The 16,330-nt window shown below is 43.3% G+C and overlaps 1 protein-coding gene across 1 annotated transcript in view; it reads right to left on the bottom strand.

Annotated features, from left to right (window-relative positions):
- SRPX (sushi repeat containing protein X-linked) overlaps positions 1-16,330 on the bottom strand; it is a gene marked incomplete at both ends in the record, with an annotated part of 81,354 nt that overhangs the window by 17,618 nt on the left and 47,406 nt on the right. The window contains 5 exons of the mRNA XM_081081809.1: positions 251-430; positions 2,182-2,303; positions 8,434-8,560; positions 12,918-13,094; positions 14,642-14,833. Coding sequence (XP_080937935.1) covers positions 251-430; positions 2,182-2,303; positions 8,434-8,560; positions 12,918-13,094; positions 14,642-14,833 — 798 coding nt within the window. The remainder of the gene's footprint in view (positions 1-250; positions 431-2,181; positions 2,304-8,433; positions 8,561-12,917; positions 13,095-14,641; positions 14,834-16,330) is intronic.

Below are 16,330 nucleotides of genomic sequence, written 5' to 3'. Positions count from 1 at the left end.
CGCCGACTCCGTCTACACCTTTGGGGACCCCTGGACCCTCTGGGGTTGGACCCCGGCACTCTCCTCTCTCTCTCTTCTCTCTCTCATTTCCCTTCCTCTCTGAAATCAATAAAAAGATATTTTTTAAAAAGAAGAATGGCATTGAACCTTTCCAAGCATGTAGAATGAAATCCTTCCTCCTTGTACTTGAATCCAGAAGCAAGGGGTTTTCAGGTTCTGCTGCTGGGGACAGAGAGGGCTGCACACATACCTGCACATGTGGGCTCTGTGCCAGACCAAGCCAGGTTAGACTGACATACTCGGGCAGGGCTACCCTGAAGCTCATAGCCACCGATGCAGGAGAACTCGCAGGTGACTCCATAATTATCCCCATCGCTGGAACACTTCATGTAACCATTCTCAGGGGCGTTGAGTTTTCCACAGCGTTTGACTGTAGGAACACAAGCCCAAGTAGGTTTCAATGCTAAGCTCCCCTCCACAGAGTAACTAGGGGAAGTGAGATCTCAGATGCCCCAGCTTTGTCATCAGGCTTCTACATCATCATGTGAAATGAGTGAGGGGGAAGCATGGCTATCTGGCCAGGGTGTGGGCCTTGAAATGGTTATTGTTCATGCCAGCAAGACCATTGAGATCAACTAGTTTAGCCCCGTGTTTTATATGAAGAGGTTGAACACAGAAGACTACAGAATAAAGATGGTTTGTAATTAGCCCTAGCCAGTTTCGCTCAGTGGATAGAGCATTAGCCTATGGACTGAAGGGTACTGGGTTCAATTCTAGTAAAGGGCACATGCCCAGGTTGCAGGCTTGATCCCCAGTGGGGGGACGTGCAGGAGGCAGCCGATCCATGATTCTCTCTCATCATGGATGTTTCTCTCTCTCTCTCCCTCTTCCTTCCTCTCTGAACTCAATAAAAATAATAAATAAATATTTTTTCCAATTTAAAAAAATTAGCTGCCCAAACCATGAGGCATAAAATAAATTTGAAAAATAATTTTTTCCAGGTAGACCCAAGGTTTTAAAGATACCAAGAACATGGTCCAGTGGCCCAATCTAGAGAGCTTCTTACCTCCCTTCTAGAAGAACTTGAAGGCAGTAGCTGGTTACCCAAGCCCAGGGATGGAAAGGCTATCATATAATATGTTTCTAGGATAGCCAGAGGTGGGCTCATGTGAGACTAGCTTATGGCTCTCTCAGACTCCTTGGCTTAAGTTGTTGTATCGCAGATCAGCGAGCTGGACAAGGCACCTTAATCAGCCAATTAGTTAGGAGTCATCTTTATTGTGAGCAGGTTCAGAGCAGATTACCTCTGTCACATTCTGAACACCCAAAGGAGGAGGCATTCTCTTTTTATATATTTTTTAGGTCCTTGTGTCAGTTATTTTTGCAGACAACTTGTAACCTTGAGTACATATCATATCTAGCAAACACCTGTCATATCTATACAGACAACTTTGTAACCTTGAGTATCATATCATGTCTATACAGACACCAGTAACCTTGGGTACATATTTATATAGACACCTGGCATCAGTATCATGGTATCAGTCCCTTATGTTAGATGGCTTGCTTGCAAGGTTAGACAATTAAGTTTATCTCTTCTATTATTTAAGCTAAAAAACAAAGTTATTTTACAGTCTAAAAACAACAGAAAATTTCAAAACAGCAGAGAATTCTAAAACAGCAGTTTCAAACAGCAGTTTTCCCTAAGGAGGAGTCATTACCATGCTTCAAAAGTAAGTGGCCCTGAACCTCATCCAGGTTTATATTGTGAAATTCAGGTATTAAGAAGTGAATCCCAATGTAAATAACAAAATAAACGGATGAATGGAGTGGACCCAGAGACATGGAAGCATGAACAGAGTGCGGAATCTCAGAGGGAAGGCAGGGGAGGGTGGGTGGGTGGGAGGTAATCAACCAAAGATCTTGTATGCATATATGCATGGCCCATGCACACAGCCAATGGAGTGGTGAGGGCCTGGGGCAGGAGGAAGGGGTGGGCTGGAGGGGGTCAATGGGGAAAAAAAGGAGACATATGTAATACTTTCAACAATAAAGGATTATTTTTTAAAAAGAAAAAAAAGTGAATCCAAGCTGGGAAATATCCATATAATAGTGGGTGCTCACAGAGGGTTCCCTTTGCTCTTGTAAAGAGGATAGAAAGCCAATAAGCAATAGTCTTACCTTTTACTTTAATTCGAAATTTGCAAGTGCCCTTGTTCTCTGCTCGGTCATAAACGGTATACTGGATCTTATGGTCTCCTTCTGGAAAATTTGAGCCTGGGGGGAGGCCTTTGAGAATAACACTTAAAGAGGGGAAAAGAACAGAGCAAAGATAATCATTATGGTCCTAGCAACCCTTAGGCCATTGTGGGCCTAATGATCATACATAATCATGATAGGCATGTGTTGAGCACCCGGCAGAGGATGCCAGGACACAGAGGGGCAACCATTAGGCCAGTGTGACTAGAACAAATATGGAATAAAGAATATAATTTTTGCCCTAGCTGTTTTGGCTCAGTGGATAGAGTGTCGGCCTGCACACTGAGGTGTCCAGGGTTCAATTCTGGTAAAGGGCACATGCCCTGGTTGCGGGATTGATCCCCAGTAGGGGGCATGCAGGAGGCAGCCAATCCATGATTCTATCTCTCTCTCCCTCTCCCTTCCTCTCTGAAATTAATAAAAATATATTAAAAAAGATAATGTGCAAAAGGAGACTAAAAATAGACTCCGAGATGCAAAAAAAAAAAAAAAAGAATATAATTTTCTAAGCTTTACTTTGTTTTAGAAGAGCTGCTTGAGACCAAAAAATGGAAGTCTCCAATTCCTGGAAAGTTTATGTTTAATTTTCTCATTGAATGGCAGAACAAAGGATGGAGGAAGCAGAGAACCCAGGGTCTTAGTCTTCAAAGTATAGTAAGCAGTCTTTTGCCAGATGGGCCTGCAGAGGAGACTGGAACTTTCTTTTTCTATCAGGGCCAGTAGAAACCTTTCCATAGCAAAAGTTCAAGTTCATGGTGATTCCTTGGTAATACTACTAATAATGATAAGTATACTAATATTGTTCTTTGTACTTATACAAACCTTATATATGTCAGGCTTGGTTCTAGGCATTTCCCATATAGTAGTTTATATCATCCTCACAACAACCCTATGAGGTATGTATTATTCTTGCCACATCCATTTGCAGCAAGTGTTCAGGATCTGAAGAAGAGGCTGCGCACAAATGAAAACACTGGACAAGAAATATGAATTTAGAAGGCATGGGGGGCCCGGTGGAAACTTCACTCTAGTGGAGAAACTCCCCGACTTCTGGGTCCTGTATGCTTTTATTCACTTTGATACACATTTGACCTTTAGGAATGCATACAGGCATATCAAAGGTAAAGTTTGGTAAACAGTGAAAGGATTATCATGTTAAGGGATTGCCTTGAGCCATTTGCTAACAGCAGGACAATATTATGCTGATTTTCAGCCCTGCTGAATATTGCATTAATATGCTAACTACTGTTGGTTTTAGCCTCAGGCATTTATTATCATTATTATTTTAATATTTTATTTTTAAAATATATTTTTATTGATTTCAGAGAGGACGAGAGAAGGAGCGATAGAATAACTATGTATGGTGTTAGGTGGTACTAGATTTATTGGGATGATCACTTTGTAAGTTATATAAATGTCTAATCACTGGGTTGTGCACCTGAAATTATACTGTACTTCAACTCTAAATGAAAAAAAAATATTTAAACAACAGCACATCAATGATGATAGAGAATCGTGGATCAGCTGCCTCCTGCACGCTCCCTCCTAGGGATTGAGTCTGCAACCTGGGCATGTCCCTTTGACCAGAATTGACCCTTCAGTCTGCAGGCCAGTGCTCTATCGACTGAGCCAAACCAGCTAGGGCTCTTTATAGTTGTTAAGAATGATGAAAATATTTCCTAATAATGGACATGTGAAACTATCATTGTTACCACCGGGGAGAACCTTATACCTTAGAACCTTGTCTAAGGTGGCTGTTTACAAGGTATGAAGGTAGGGGCCTTGGGAAAGTTCCAGAAATCCCACCATGAGAGACACGTCACTTTGGACCTTAGATGCTTTAAAGTCTCCAGTAAGCATGACTGAACTGCAGATAAACCTGGAAGCAATTGTACTTCAAATAGGAGTGGCTGCTAACCTCTTGGAGACTATATCTTCTTTGTGATGTGCAAATAACAGTCATGAGGGATAAATCAGGGAACTCACAGGAAGGACTTATTGCAGAGCTTGACACAAGAACCCTCCCTCTTATTAGGGGACTATATAACAGTAGCATGCATAAGGTGTGGGGGCCCGGCCAGCAAGGCACAGTGGTTGAAAATCGACCTATGAACCAGGAGGTCAGGGTCCAATTCCCAGTCAAGATCACATGCCTGGGTTATGGGCTCCATCCCCAGTGCGGGGCACACAGGAGGCAGCCGATCCATGATTCACTCTCATCATTGATGTTTCTATCTTTCTCCCCCTCTCCCTTCCTCTCTGAAATAAAAAAAAAATATATCTACACTAATAAAAGAGAAACATGGTAATTGGCGTACGACCGCTACCCTTTTCATTGGCTAATCAGAGAGATATGCAAATTAACTGTCAGCCAAGATGGCGGCCGGCAGCCAGGCAGCTTGAAACTAACATGAGGCTTGGTTGCCTCAGTGACGGAGGAAACCAACGTTCCCCGCCTGCGGCTGCAGGCCTCTGAGCCAGCAGTTTGAAACATTTTAACAAATACCGCCAGACTTCAGCCAGCAGATTCGCAACATTGTATGCAAAGGCCAGAAACCTACTTTCAGGAGCAGAGGCCTAAGAGCTGGAGCCAAGCCTCAAGCTAAAGCTGGCCCAGAATGAAAAAAAAAAAAAAGGAAAAAAGGAGCGTTTGGGAGTTCAGTCACCCCCAGCCTGAAAACAGCCCTCAGCCCCTCACCCAGACTTGCCAGGCACCCCAGTGGGGACCCCCACCCTGAAGGGTGTGTGACCAGCTGCAAACAGCCATCATCCCCTCATCCAGGCTGGCCAGGCACCCCAGTGGGTACCCCCACCCTGATCCAGGACACCCTTCAGGACAAACGAGCTGGCCCCCACCCGTGCACCAGGCCTCTGCCCTATATAGTAAAAGGGTAATATGCCTCCCAGCACTGGGATCAGCGGAGCCGCGAGGCCTCCCGGCACCGGGATCAGCATGATAGGGGGCAGCGCCCAAACACCCTGATCGGCCCTGCTCTGTGTGTGACAAGGGGCAGGGCCACAACCGCCCCCCCCCACCCCCCGGGCCCTGCTCTGTGTGTGATGGGGTAGAGCCATAACATCCCCATCAGCCCTGCCCTGAGTGTGACAGTGGTGGCGCCCCAACCCCCTGATTGGCCCTGCTCTGTGGGTGATAGAGGGTGGCGCCCCAACCCACTGATCCGCCCTGCTCTGTGTGTGACAGGGGACAATGCCCCAACTCCCCTATCGGACCTACTCTGTGAGTGACAGGGGGGAGCTCCTCAACCCCCTGATGGGCCCTGCTCTGTGGGTGACAGGAGGGAGCTCCCCAACCCCCTGATGGGCCCTGCTCTGTGCGTGACAGGGTACAGAGCACCAACCCCACCGATGGGCCCTGCCCTGTGAGTGACAGGGGGCAGTGCCTCAACCCCCGGATTGGCCCTGCTCTGTGCGTGACAGGGGATCGCGCCGCAACCTCCCCATTGACCCTGCCTTGAGTGTGACAGGGGGTGGTGCCCCAACCCCCCAATCTGCCCTGCTCTGAGCCCGACCAGGGGCTGCACCTAGGGATTGGGCCTGCCCTCTGCCACCCGGGAGCAGGCCTAAGCCAGCAGGTTGTTATCTCCCGAGGGGTCCCAGACTGCTAGAGGGCACAGGCCAGGCTGAGGGACCCCCGCCTTCCCCCCAAGTGCAGAAATTTTTGTGCACAGGGCCTCTAGTATTTTTTATAAAAGAAATATATATTTTTAAAAAAGCATTTTAGATGTATGTTAAATTATAAATGCAATTCGCCTGGAGAATGGTGTTGAGGTGGGAAAGAAGGCAGTAGACCCTTAGGCTTTTTTAAAGAAGACTCTTCTGTAACTGTTTAATGTGTCCACAAGTTTAAAATATAAATTAAAAATAAAATGTTTTGCCCTAGCTGGTTTGGCTCAGTGGATAGAGTGTTGGCCTGTGGACTGAAAGGTCCCAGGTTCAGTTCCAATGAAAGGCATATGCCTGGGTTGTTGGCTCAATCCCCTGTAGGGAGCGTGCAGGAGGCAGGTAATCCATTATTCTCATCATGCGTGTATCTATATATCTCTCCCTCTCCCTTCCTCTCTGAAATCAATATATATATATATTTATATTTATATAAAAACCCTGGGTGGTGTTCATCTCGACCAGAACCGCGACCAAGCAGAAGGAAGTCAGTCCTGCAGGGGTTGTCTTGGCAACAGCTTTGCCCTCCCCCAAGCTGTTTCCTGGAGCTGCTTTCTATAAGGGCAGGGTTTGAGGCAGGAACTCTCCCTGGGAGCGTGGAGGCAGATCTTTCTAAAGTGTGCCGCACCAGCACAGCCAAGGGTGAACCTGAGTGGGGCGGCTGAAAGGCTTAGAAAAGACAGACAAGAGAATGGAAGCCAGGTCTCGGTGGGACGCTCCTTCTCTGAGAGACAGCAACCACGCCCACAGCCATGTCTTTATTTTATAGCAGATGCTATGAGGCAAAGTCAGGGCATGACCAAGATGTTTACAACATTCTCCTGGGTTTCAATCCTACTCAACTACATGCACCTGAACTCTATCAAGCCTACATCATTCAGGCACCTGGGACCATGTGTTTGGACCATAGGTTCAAGCGTACAACTACAGCTGTTGGCTATAATTGTGCTGGGAGGGCCCTGCCCTCCAAGCTGGGACTTGCATGTGGCAATAAGAGGACTGTGCCCTCTCATCAGTCCAAGGCTTGAACCTGTCCAAAATACTGTAGTGGCTCCCCATAATAAAGTTTTAATTCTGTTTCTTTGTTACTAATGTTGTGGCCCCATCCCATAACAAAGAAACAATTTCCAGAGGATAGGGCCCAGGAATCAGGATTTTAAAAGGATTCCAAGGTGATTCTAATGTGCAGCCAAGGTTGAGAACCACTGCTATAGATAATATTAAACATATATCTAAATGTGCAATTCTTTGTCCAAAAAATGAGCATGTTCAAAAATTAAATGAAGAAAATTGGGATACACTCGATGGAGATTTTCACACATATTTGAGTGATGATTCCATTGATTCAACAGATGATGCTGAAAAAGAAAAATTTTCCCATTGAATTTCTTAGTAGTATTACTTCTTCAGGAAGGCCATGCCATAAATTAAAATTGAAAGTGGGTACAATCATCATGCTATTGAGAAATCTCAATAGTAAATGGGGTCTTTGTAATGGTACCGGATTTATTATCAAAAGATTATGACCTAACATTATCGAAGCTGAAGTATTAACAGGATCTTCAGAGGGAGAGGCTCTTCTGATTCCAAGAATTAATTTGTCCCATCTGACACTGGCCTCCCATTTGAATTGATTCAATGACGGTTTCCCGTGATGCCAGCATTTGTGGTGATTACTGATAAATCACAAGGACAAACTCTAGAGAAAGTAGGCATATTCCTACCTGAACCCGTTTTTGCACATGGTCAGTTATATGTTGCTTTCTCTCGAGTTTGAAGAGCATGTGATGGTACAGTTAAAGTTCTAAGTACTTCATCACAAGGGAAATTAGTCAAGCACTCTAAAAGTGTTTTCACTCTTAATGTGGTGTACAGGGAGATGTTAGAATAAGTTTAATCACTTTATCAGTCATTGTTTGCATCACTGTTGTTTTTACATCATGTTTTTGTTGTTTTCAAATCATATTTTTGTTGTTTTCATATCATGTTTTTGTTGTTTTCATATCAGGTTTTTGTCGTTTTTATATCATACCTCTGTTGTTATATCCTTTTGTTATTGTTTATTTATTAATAAATTTATATATTATTTTCATATACATTTTACTAATTTCCTTTCATCTCTCACACTTCTATTATAGAGAAAGGGCAAATAGCAATATTAAAATATCTCTGCTAATTAATTCCCTTTTTAAAAAAAAATCTTTATTGATTTTTTACAGAGAAGAAGGGAGAGGAATAGAGAGTTAGAAACATCGATGAGAGAGAAACATCAATCAGCCGCTCCTGCACTCTCCCCACTGGGGATGTGCCTGCAACCAAGGTACATGCCCTTGACCAGAATCGAACCTGGGACCCTTGAGTCCACAGGCTGATGCTCTATCCACTGAGCCAAACCAGTAAGGGCAATTAATTCCCTTTTAATGTGCATGAATTTTGTGCACCGGGCTGCTAGTATATATATTAGCATCATTCCATCTGAAAAGTTTCACTCACTCAGTTAGAATGCCGTCTGCTGTGTCTCTTCCCTCGGGTGTATCCCAGGACACCCGGGCTGTCAGCTTATTGGGTTCAGCCATACGTTCCTTCATGCTTGGGCACTTGATTCTAGGAGGTTCCATATCTGAAAACATACCAGAGTATTCTCACCATCATCAAGAAACTATCTCATCCACTTGGGGTTTGACACCCAGCATCTGACATGCCCAAAGCTCTAGGCACTCCTCAATTTTTTTGTTCTTTTAAATACATTTTTATTGATTTCAGAGAGAAAGGGAGAGGGAGAGAGAGATAGACACATCCATGATGAGAGAGAATCATGGATTGGCTGCCTCCTGCATGCCCCACACTGGGGATCGATTCAGCAACCTGGGCATGTGCCTTTGACTGGAATCAAACCTGGGACCCTTCAGTCCACAGGCCAATACTCTATCCACTGAGCCAAACTGGCTAGGGCGGTACTCCTCATCTTTGAAGGGTTTGTTAACTCCCCTCTGTATTTCTTTTCCTTCATCTTGCTCCTTCTCTCTTGCTGAGATTTAAGATGGTTTGGGTACTCACATGTGCATGACTAAACCTGCATTCAACTGGCCTTTCTAGGTGTTATAATGGCATAATTTATTAGCTATAGCTTCTTCTTCCTCATGTTTCTAAACTCTGCCTACTGACTTGGCAATATGGCAGTAACCCAGAAAAATGTAAAGGCATTCAGCCATAGTGAGTCTTTCCTGCTTTAAAAGCAGTATCATAAAACATTATAGAAAGGTACCTTAGTTATAGTCCAGTTCAATGGAATTCAACACCACAAATTTTTGGTAAGTGCCTGCCTTACCCAATGTATCATTTCAACTCTTGAGGTCAAGGCGCACAAAGGCAAGAGAATCATGTGATTCTCAAAGAGTTTACAGTCTATTAAGGGGATTATGTCAGCACACATAAAGTGTGACATAAGGTAGAAATAGCACTACCTCAGGAGAAGTAAAAGAAAATGCTATGGAGGCTTACAGAAGCCACACAATGTTCTCATTTTACAGATGTGTAAGCTGAGGCTCAGAGAGCTTAAGTAATTCATTTAAGGCCATGCATGTACATAGTGACAGTGTGAATTAAAACCTAAGTTGGAGCACTTACCCCTGGAACAAGCTCTGGAACAGCCTAGGGTGAATCAGAAAGACAAGTATACAATATCTGCCCCTTTCTGGTCAAATATAACTGGCAATTTCATAATAGAAAGCATATTTATTTTTTAAAAATGTAAAGCCCAAGTGCCCATCAGTAGATGAGTGGATAAAAATGCTGTGGTACATTTACACAACAGAATACTACTTGGGCATAAAAAAAGGAAATCTTACTTTTTGTGACAGCATAGAGGGACCTTGAGAGTATTATGCTAAGTGAAATAAGCTAGTCAGAGAAAGACAAATACCATATGATGTCACGCATATGTGGAATCTAATGAACAAAATAAACTAAAACAAAATAGAAGCAGACCCATAGATACAGAAAACAAACTGACAGCTGTCAGAGGAAAGGGGGGTTGCAGGGCTGGGTGTAAAAGGTGAAGGGATTAAGTAACCCCCCCAAAAAATTCATAGACTCAGACAACAGTATGATGATTGCTAGAGGGAAAGGGGGTGGGGGGAGGTGAAAGAGGGTAAAGCGGGGATAAATGGTGATGGAAGGAGACCTGAATTGGGGTGGTGAACACACAACACAATATACAGATATTATAGAAACCTATATAATTTCATTAATTAATGTTGCCCCAATACATTCAATATTTTTTGATAGAAAAAATATAATTGATTTCAGAGAGGGAGGGAGAGATAGAAACATCAATAATGAGAGAGAATCATGGATCAGCTGCCTCCTGCATGCCCCCCCCTCCCCCCCCCGCTACACACTAGGGATCGAGGCCACAACCCAGCCACATGCCCTTGACCGGAATCGAATCTGGAACCATTTAGTCCACAGGTCAACACTCTATCCACTGAGCCAAACCAGCTACGTTTAAATAGAAAAAATTTAAAGCAAAAGGGGAGGGTTAGAGGAGAGGAGATAGATTTCAATGTACAATTACATTGTCCTACTACCTTTTCTTGAAGCGACATTGTTAGAGTGAAGAGATTCTCTTAGTCTTTGTGTCATATACACTAAACATCTGGATGATATTCTAGGTTGTTTTCTATATCATTGAGACATACTGACACTGTGAGCTCTAAACTAGGTCATCTGGGTGATGAGTCTCAGAGTTTCGCAAAGCCAGCTTATGGCTAGCTAACAATAATCCCTCAAAACTGGCCTAGTTTTTCTGAAGCAGTACTTTTCCAGTGGAGAAACAAGAAGAAATAAATTACTAAAAATAATGGTAAATATTGACTGGACCCTCCTCCATGGCCACCTCATGCTAACTTACTATCTCTGCATTATTTCATCAAATTCTCACAGCTACCCACTTGAGGAAGGATTGTTATCATTCTCCTGATTTATAAACTGGAAAGCATTTCCTCACATTTGGAGTTTCCATGTGGTCTGGGATTTTAAGATGTAATCAAGTATTTTAAAATTATGTTAATAAGCCAAATGCTTCTGTGTGTGTTTGTCTGCTGCTCACCTAGTATTTTTCTCCAACCTCTGCACACACATTCTTTTTTCTTCTCACCAAGGTGACTATTGACTGTCCAGAATATGGGACAAGTGTAAAAGAGTGAGAGGGGATCACCAACCACTGTGTAGGCAGCAGTGGGACAGCCCCGGGTATCAGAGAGGACCAGAGTTAGCAAGAACTGTAAGAATACCTGTGTGGAGTAGAGGGGTGAGCATGGCAACCTACACATCCCATCATAATGATAGGGGGACCTATAATCTAACAGATAGAGCACCTGAGTTAATCTGAAAAATAATCATATTATTTTATTTTTAAATATAACTTTATTAATTTCAGAGAGGAAGGGAGAGGGAGAGAGATAGAAACATCCATGATGAGAGAGAATCATGGATTGGCTACCTCCTGCATGCCCCACACTGGGGATCAAGCCTGCAACTCAGCCGTGCCCTTGACCAGAATCAAACCTGGGACCCATCAGCCCACAGGCCAATTCTTCACCCACTGAGGGATTGAGCCCACAACTCGGGCATATGACCTGCCTGGGAATCAAACCATGACCTCCTGGCTCATAGGTCAATGCTCAACCACTGAGCCACACCAGCTGAGCTAATAAAATTATTTAAAATCTTAGAACACATATACTTATATGAATAGAGATTTAAGTTTCTTACATGTGAATAGGAGGTTAAGTTTTCCTTAAGTTTCCTTTTCAAAGCCTGTGCGGAGCAATGGAGGAGGTGACTCAACTGTGAATCCAGCAAGGAAAACCAATAAGCAGGGTCAGGCCAACCCACCAGGAGTCAAAACATCTCGTCAACATCATCTCATCTCTTGACAATACCTGACCGTTTGCCAACCTCTATTCCTCAGCCTACTCCTCTTTATAGTCCTGTCCCCTACACCTTGCCATAAGGTAAGGCAGGCTTTGATGCTTGTAAGCACCCTGTTCTCTTGGTTGGCTGGCCTTCTTAATAAACACCTTATATGATTCAACTCTGCCTTCATTATTGGACATAGCGACAGGCAGCCCGAGCCCAATCAGGGGTTTCCCGGTAACAATATCCCCCCTCCCAGGTCAATCCTCCATAGTTAGAATGAGTTTAAGGTCTTTGAATGGATTTCCAGATGGTGGACATAGGTTGTGTTCAACCACCCACACTGGGAAGGACATTTTCCAAATAGAAACAAGGACAATGAGGACAAGAAGAAGGCTGCCCTTCACCTGGCACCCACTTATGTTCTCTGCTTCCAGGTTTTGATGGGCTTATGTTCATGGGGATAATGTTAAACAAGCTCTTCTCCCCAATCTTAGCACTATCGAAAGACTGTCCCTCAGTCTAGGTAGGGAAAACCTCATGGGTGATGGAAGTTGCCCGAAAGCCTGAGTGGGAGCTTGCTAAGTAATTAACAAAAAGGGCTAGGTGTCCAGGCAGAGGGAACAGCATATGCAAAGGCATAGAAGGACTGGTTTTAGTGGCTAGAGCATTGGCCTGCAGACTGAAAGGTCCCTGGTTTGATTCCAGTCAAGGGCACATGCCCAGGTTGTGGGCTCGATCCCCAGTATGGGTTGTGCAGGAGGCAGCCAATCCATGATTCTCTCTCATCATTGATCTTTCTCTCTCTCCCTCTCCCTCTCTCTCTCTAAAAAATCAATAATATACTGTATATGAGACAAATGTCAGATGAAAGCCATCAGCTATGGAGAATAGAGATTGAGGGTAGGTTTGGCTGAGCCAGAGAACTTGGGCTGAAGGAAGCTACTGAAAGCAAAGTTGGATGCTATGCTTTACTCGCAGGATTTTGATGCTTCCTTTCAAACATCCCCTGCTCCTTCCAAAGTATGTGCCTCCTGAGGACTGTGATAGTTTCTTACCAACACAAGAGGCTGGTTGACCGCTCCAGGCCTTGTTGTCCATACACATGACCGTCCGCTCCCCTTTCAATGTGTATCCTGGTGAACAATAGTACTCACACCGAGAGTTAAAGTAGGCGCCATCTACGCACTTGAACCCTCCATTTGCTGGCATGGCAAGTGTAGGGCATCGCTTCTCTGAAACAGCAAAGCAGACATTCAATATTCCATAGTCTTTGTCCATAGAATTTCACAGTCCAGAAACTCTGAGAACATAGGGTGAAGAGTTAATTTAAATACAATGGACAACTGCCCTAGCCGGTGTGGCTCAGTGGTTGAGCCTTGACCTATGAACCAGGAGGTCACGGTTTGATTCCTGGTCAGGGCACATGCCCGGGTTTCGGGCTCCATCCCCAGTAGGGGGTATGCAGGAGGCAGCCAATCCATGATTCTCTTTCATCATGGATGTTTCTATCTCTCTCTCCCTCTCCCTTCTTCTCTGAAATCAATAAAAATATTTTTTAAAAAATAATAAAATAAATACAATGGATAACCAATTTGTATTTCTTAATCCTTTCACCTTTTTCACCAGCCTCTCCACCCCCCCCCCCCCCCCACCACCATTTGGAAACTGTGGAAAAGCGTACTCTGTATGTATGAGCCTGTTTCTGTTCTGCATATTTGTTTATTTTGCATTTTAGTTTTAATTGTTGATAGATATGGATTTATCACCATTTTATAGTTCACATTACTATCTTTTTGTTTCTTCTTCTTAAAGAAGACCCTTTAGCATTTCATATAATCTTGGGGATGAAAATTTCAGATAAGGAAATATAATCAATAGCATTAATATGATTTTTAAAAATCATATTAATGTGCTTTATAGGTAAAGACTTCTGAGGCCTGAATAGGACAGAAAGATGTTTGTGAATGCAGAATATTTTTTTCTTTCTTTCTTTTTTAATTCTTTATTGTTGAAAGTATTACATATGTCTCCTTTTCCCCTCATTGACCTCTCCCCGCCTGCTCCCAATTCCCAGCACAGGCCCTCACCCCCCTACTGTCTGTGTCCATTGGTGTCAATAACATTCTAATAACTATGTATGGAGTCAGATAGGTACGAGATTTATTGGGATAATCACTTATGTAATGTCTAATAATTTTGGTGTACACCTGAAACTAATGTAATAATGTATGTCAACTGTAATTGAAAATAAATAATGATAAAATAGTTAGGTGATAGATTAGATAGGTAGAGATAGATAGATAGATGATGATAGATAGATAGATAGATAGATAGATAGATAGATAGATAGACAAATAGATATGATAGATAGATAGACAGATGATAGAATGCATGGAAACAATGGATGGTTGAAGGTCACACAGAAGGGACCTGAAGTTTTGTATCAGACTGGCTTGGGTTGGCATCACAGCTAAGCCAATATCTTAAGTTAGGTTCCTGAGAAGCAGACCCTGAGACAAGAATTTGTGTGTAAGGGATTTAATAAGAAAGTGGTCCCAGGGGAGACCAGGGAGGGGTCGGGGAGGCAGGACAGTAGGGATGGAAGCTATGCAAGGTATGACCTGACAAAGTCAGCCTCAGTCTGCTCCCTGCAAGATCTAGAGCATGAATGACACCTTGAGTTTGGCCTGCCACAAAATGTTCAACAAACAGTCTGTAAGAGCAAACGAATCTGGCCCCGATTGGCCCTGAGGACCCAACACAGGGCTGGGTTACTCACGCTTGCAGATGACCTTGTGGGACCACCGTTTGTTCGACTGGCAGATCAGTGGGGAAGAGCCATGCAGCTCATAGCCCTTTTGGCAGTGAATGTCACACCGGGTCCCCAGGGCTGTTGTGTAGTACCCTCCTTGAGGGGCCCTACAGTACACATCGCCGTACTTCACCTTGACAGGGGAGCACCATGGGGTATCTGCAGGTGACAGAAACAAAGAAGGGGAGAGATAAGAAAGGACATCTTCAGAAAATGTATTTCCTCGTTCTAGAAATCTCTGACTGGCTGCATTCCAGATTTTTTAATATTTTAAAAATTTTATTTATTTATTTATTTATTTATTTATTTATTTATTTTTTATTCCAGATTTTGGATTTCCAAATAGTGCCTCATGTTTTTTAAGATGTCTACGGGTGGGGAGGTTAGGATCACAAGACTATGTGTCAGACATACCTGAATATGGATCCAGCTGCCTCCATGACTAGCTTTGTGATCTTGGACACGTTACTTAACCTCTCTAAGTGGATGCCTATGCCTATGTCATAGGGCTCTTCTGAGGACCCAAAAAATAATACATACTGACTGCCTAGCACAGTGCCTACCACATAGTAAACATTCAAGAAACACTTGCTCTTTTCAAGATTTCCCTTAATGGGACACATAATTTTCTTCAAGGCAATTGATAATATTGTGAACCCCAACCATCCATACATCATGGCAGGAGAGTGACAGCTGTTAGAGGGGAGGGGGTTTGGGGTGGCTGGGTGAAAAAGGTGAAGGGATTAAACAAAAAAATAATCATGGGTACAGACAAGAGTAGGGTGATTCCCAGAGGGAAGGGGTATGGAAGTAGAAGAGGGTAAAGGGGGGATAAATGGTGATGAAGGAGACTTGACTTGGGGTGGCAAACATGCAATAGAATATATGGATGTTGTATTGTATCCCTGAAACTTATATAATTTGCCCTAGCCTGTTTGGCTCAGTGGATATAGTGTTGACCTACAGACCTAAAGGTCCTGGGTTTGATTCCCATCAAGGGCATGCACTTTGGTTGCAGGTTCCTCCTGGGCCCAAGCCCTGGTTGGGGTTCAGGACAGTAGGGGGTGAAGCCATGCAAGGTAGGTGCAGGAGGCAACCAAACTATGTGTTTCTCTCACATCAATATTTCTGTCTTTCCCCCTCTCTTCTACTCTCCCTAAAAATCAATGGAAAAATGTTCGTGAGTGAGGATTAACAACCAAAACAAGAAACTTATATAATTTTATTAAACAATAGCACCCCAATACATTCAATTACAACATTAAATATAATGAAAAATAAGTTTATTTTTGTCAAGTCTGTCTGCATATTCTCTGTAAAAATTCATCATATTATTTTAATTAATGGGAAGAAAGCAACTATTTCCAGGGTTTTCTCCAGAGTATATAAGTTTGACTTAAAGTAACAAGATTATTACTCCCCTATCCAGATATTCTTAATTATGTCCCATGTAGGTAGGATAGTATGACACCCTTCCTAAATGACACAGTTCCAGGTGTTTCCATGTTGGCCTGATAGTTGCCCAGGACACAGTTAGGATGACACTAATACATCAGAGGTTCTTCCTGTGCTTCGGAATGTGCTTGAAATGAGAGCCATAAAATTATTAGGGCACCTGGCTGGAATGGCTCAGTGGTTGAACATTGACCTATGACC

This window comes from Myotis nattereri (assembly GCF_964212035.1).
Source record: "Myotis nattereri genome assembly, chromosome: X".
Classification (NCBI taxonomy): Eukaryota; Metazoa; Chordata; class Mammalia; order Chiroptera; family Vespertilionidae; genus Myotis; species Myotis nattereri.
This window is presented reverse-complemented; position numbering and strand designations above follow the sequence as displayed.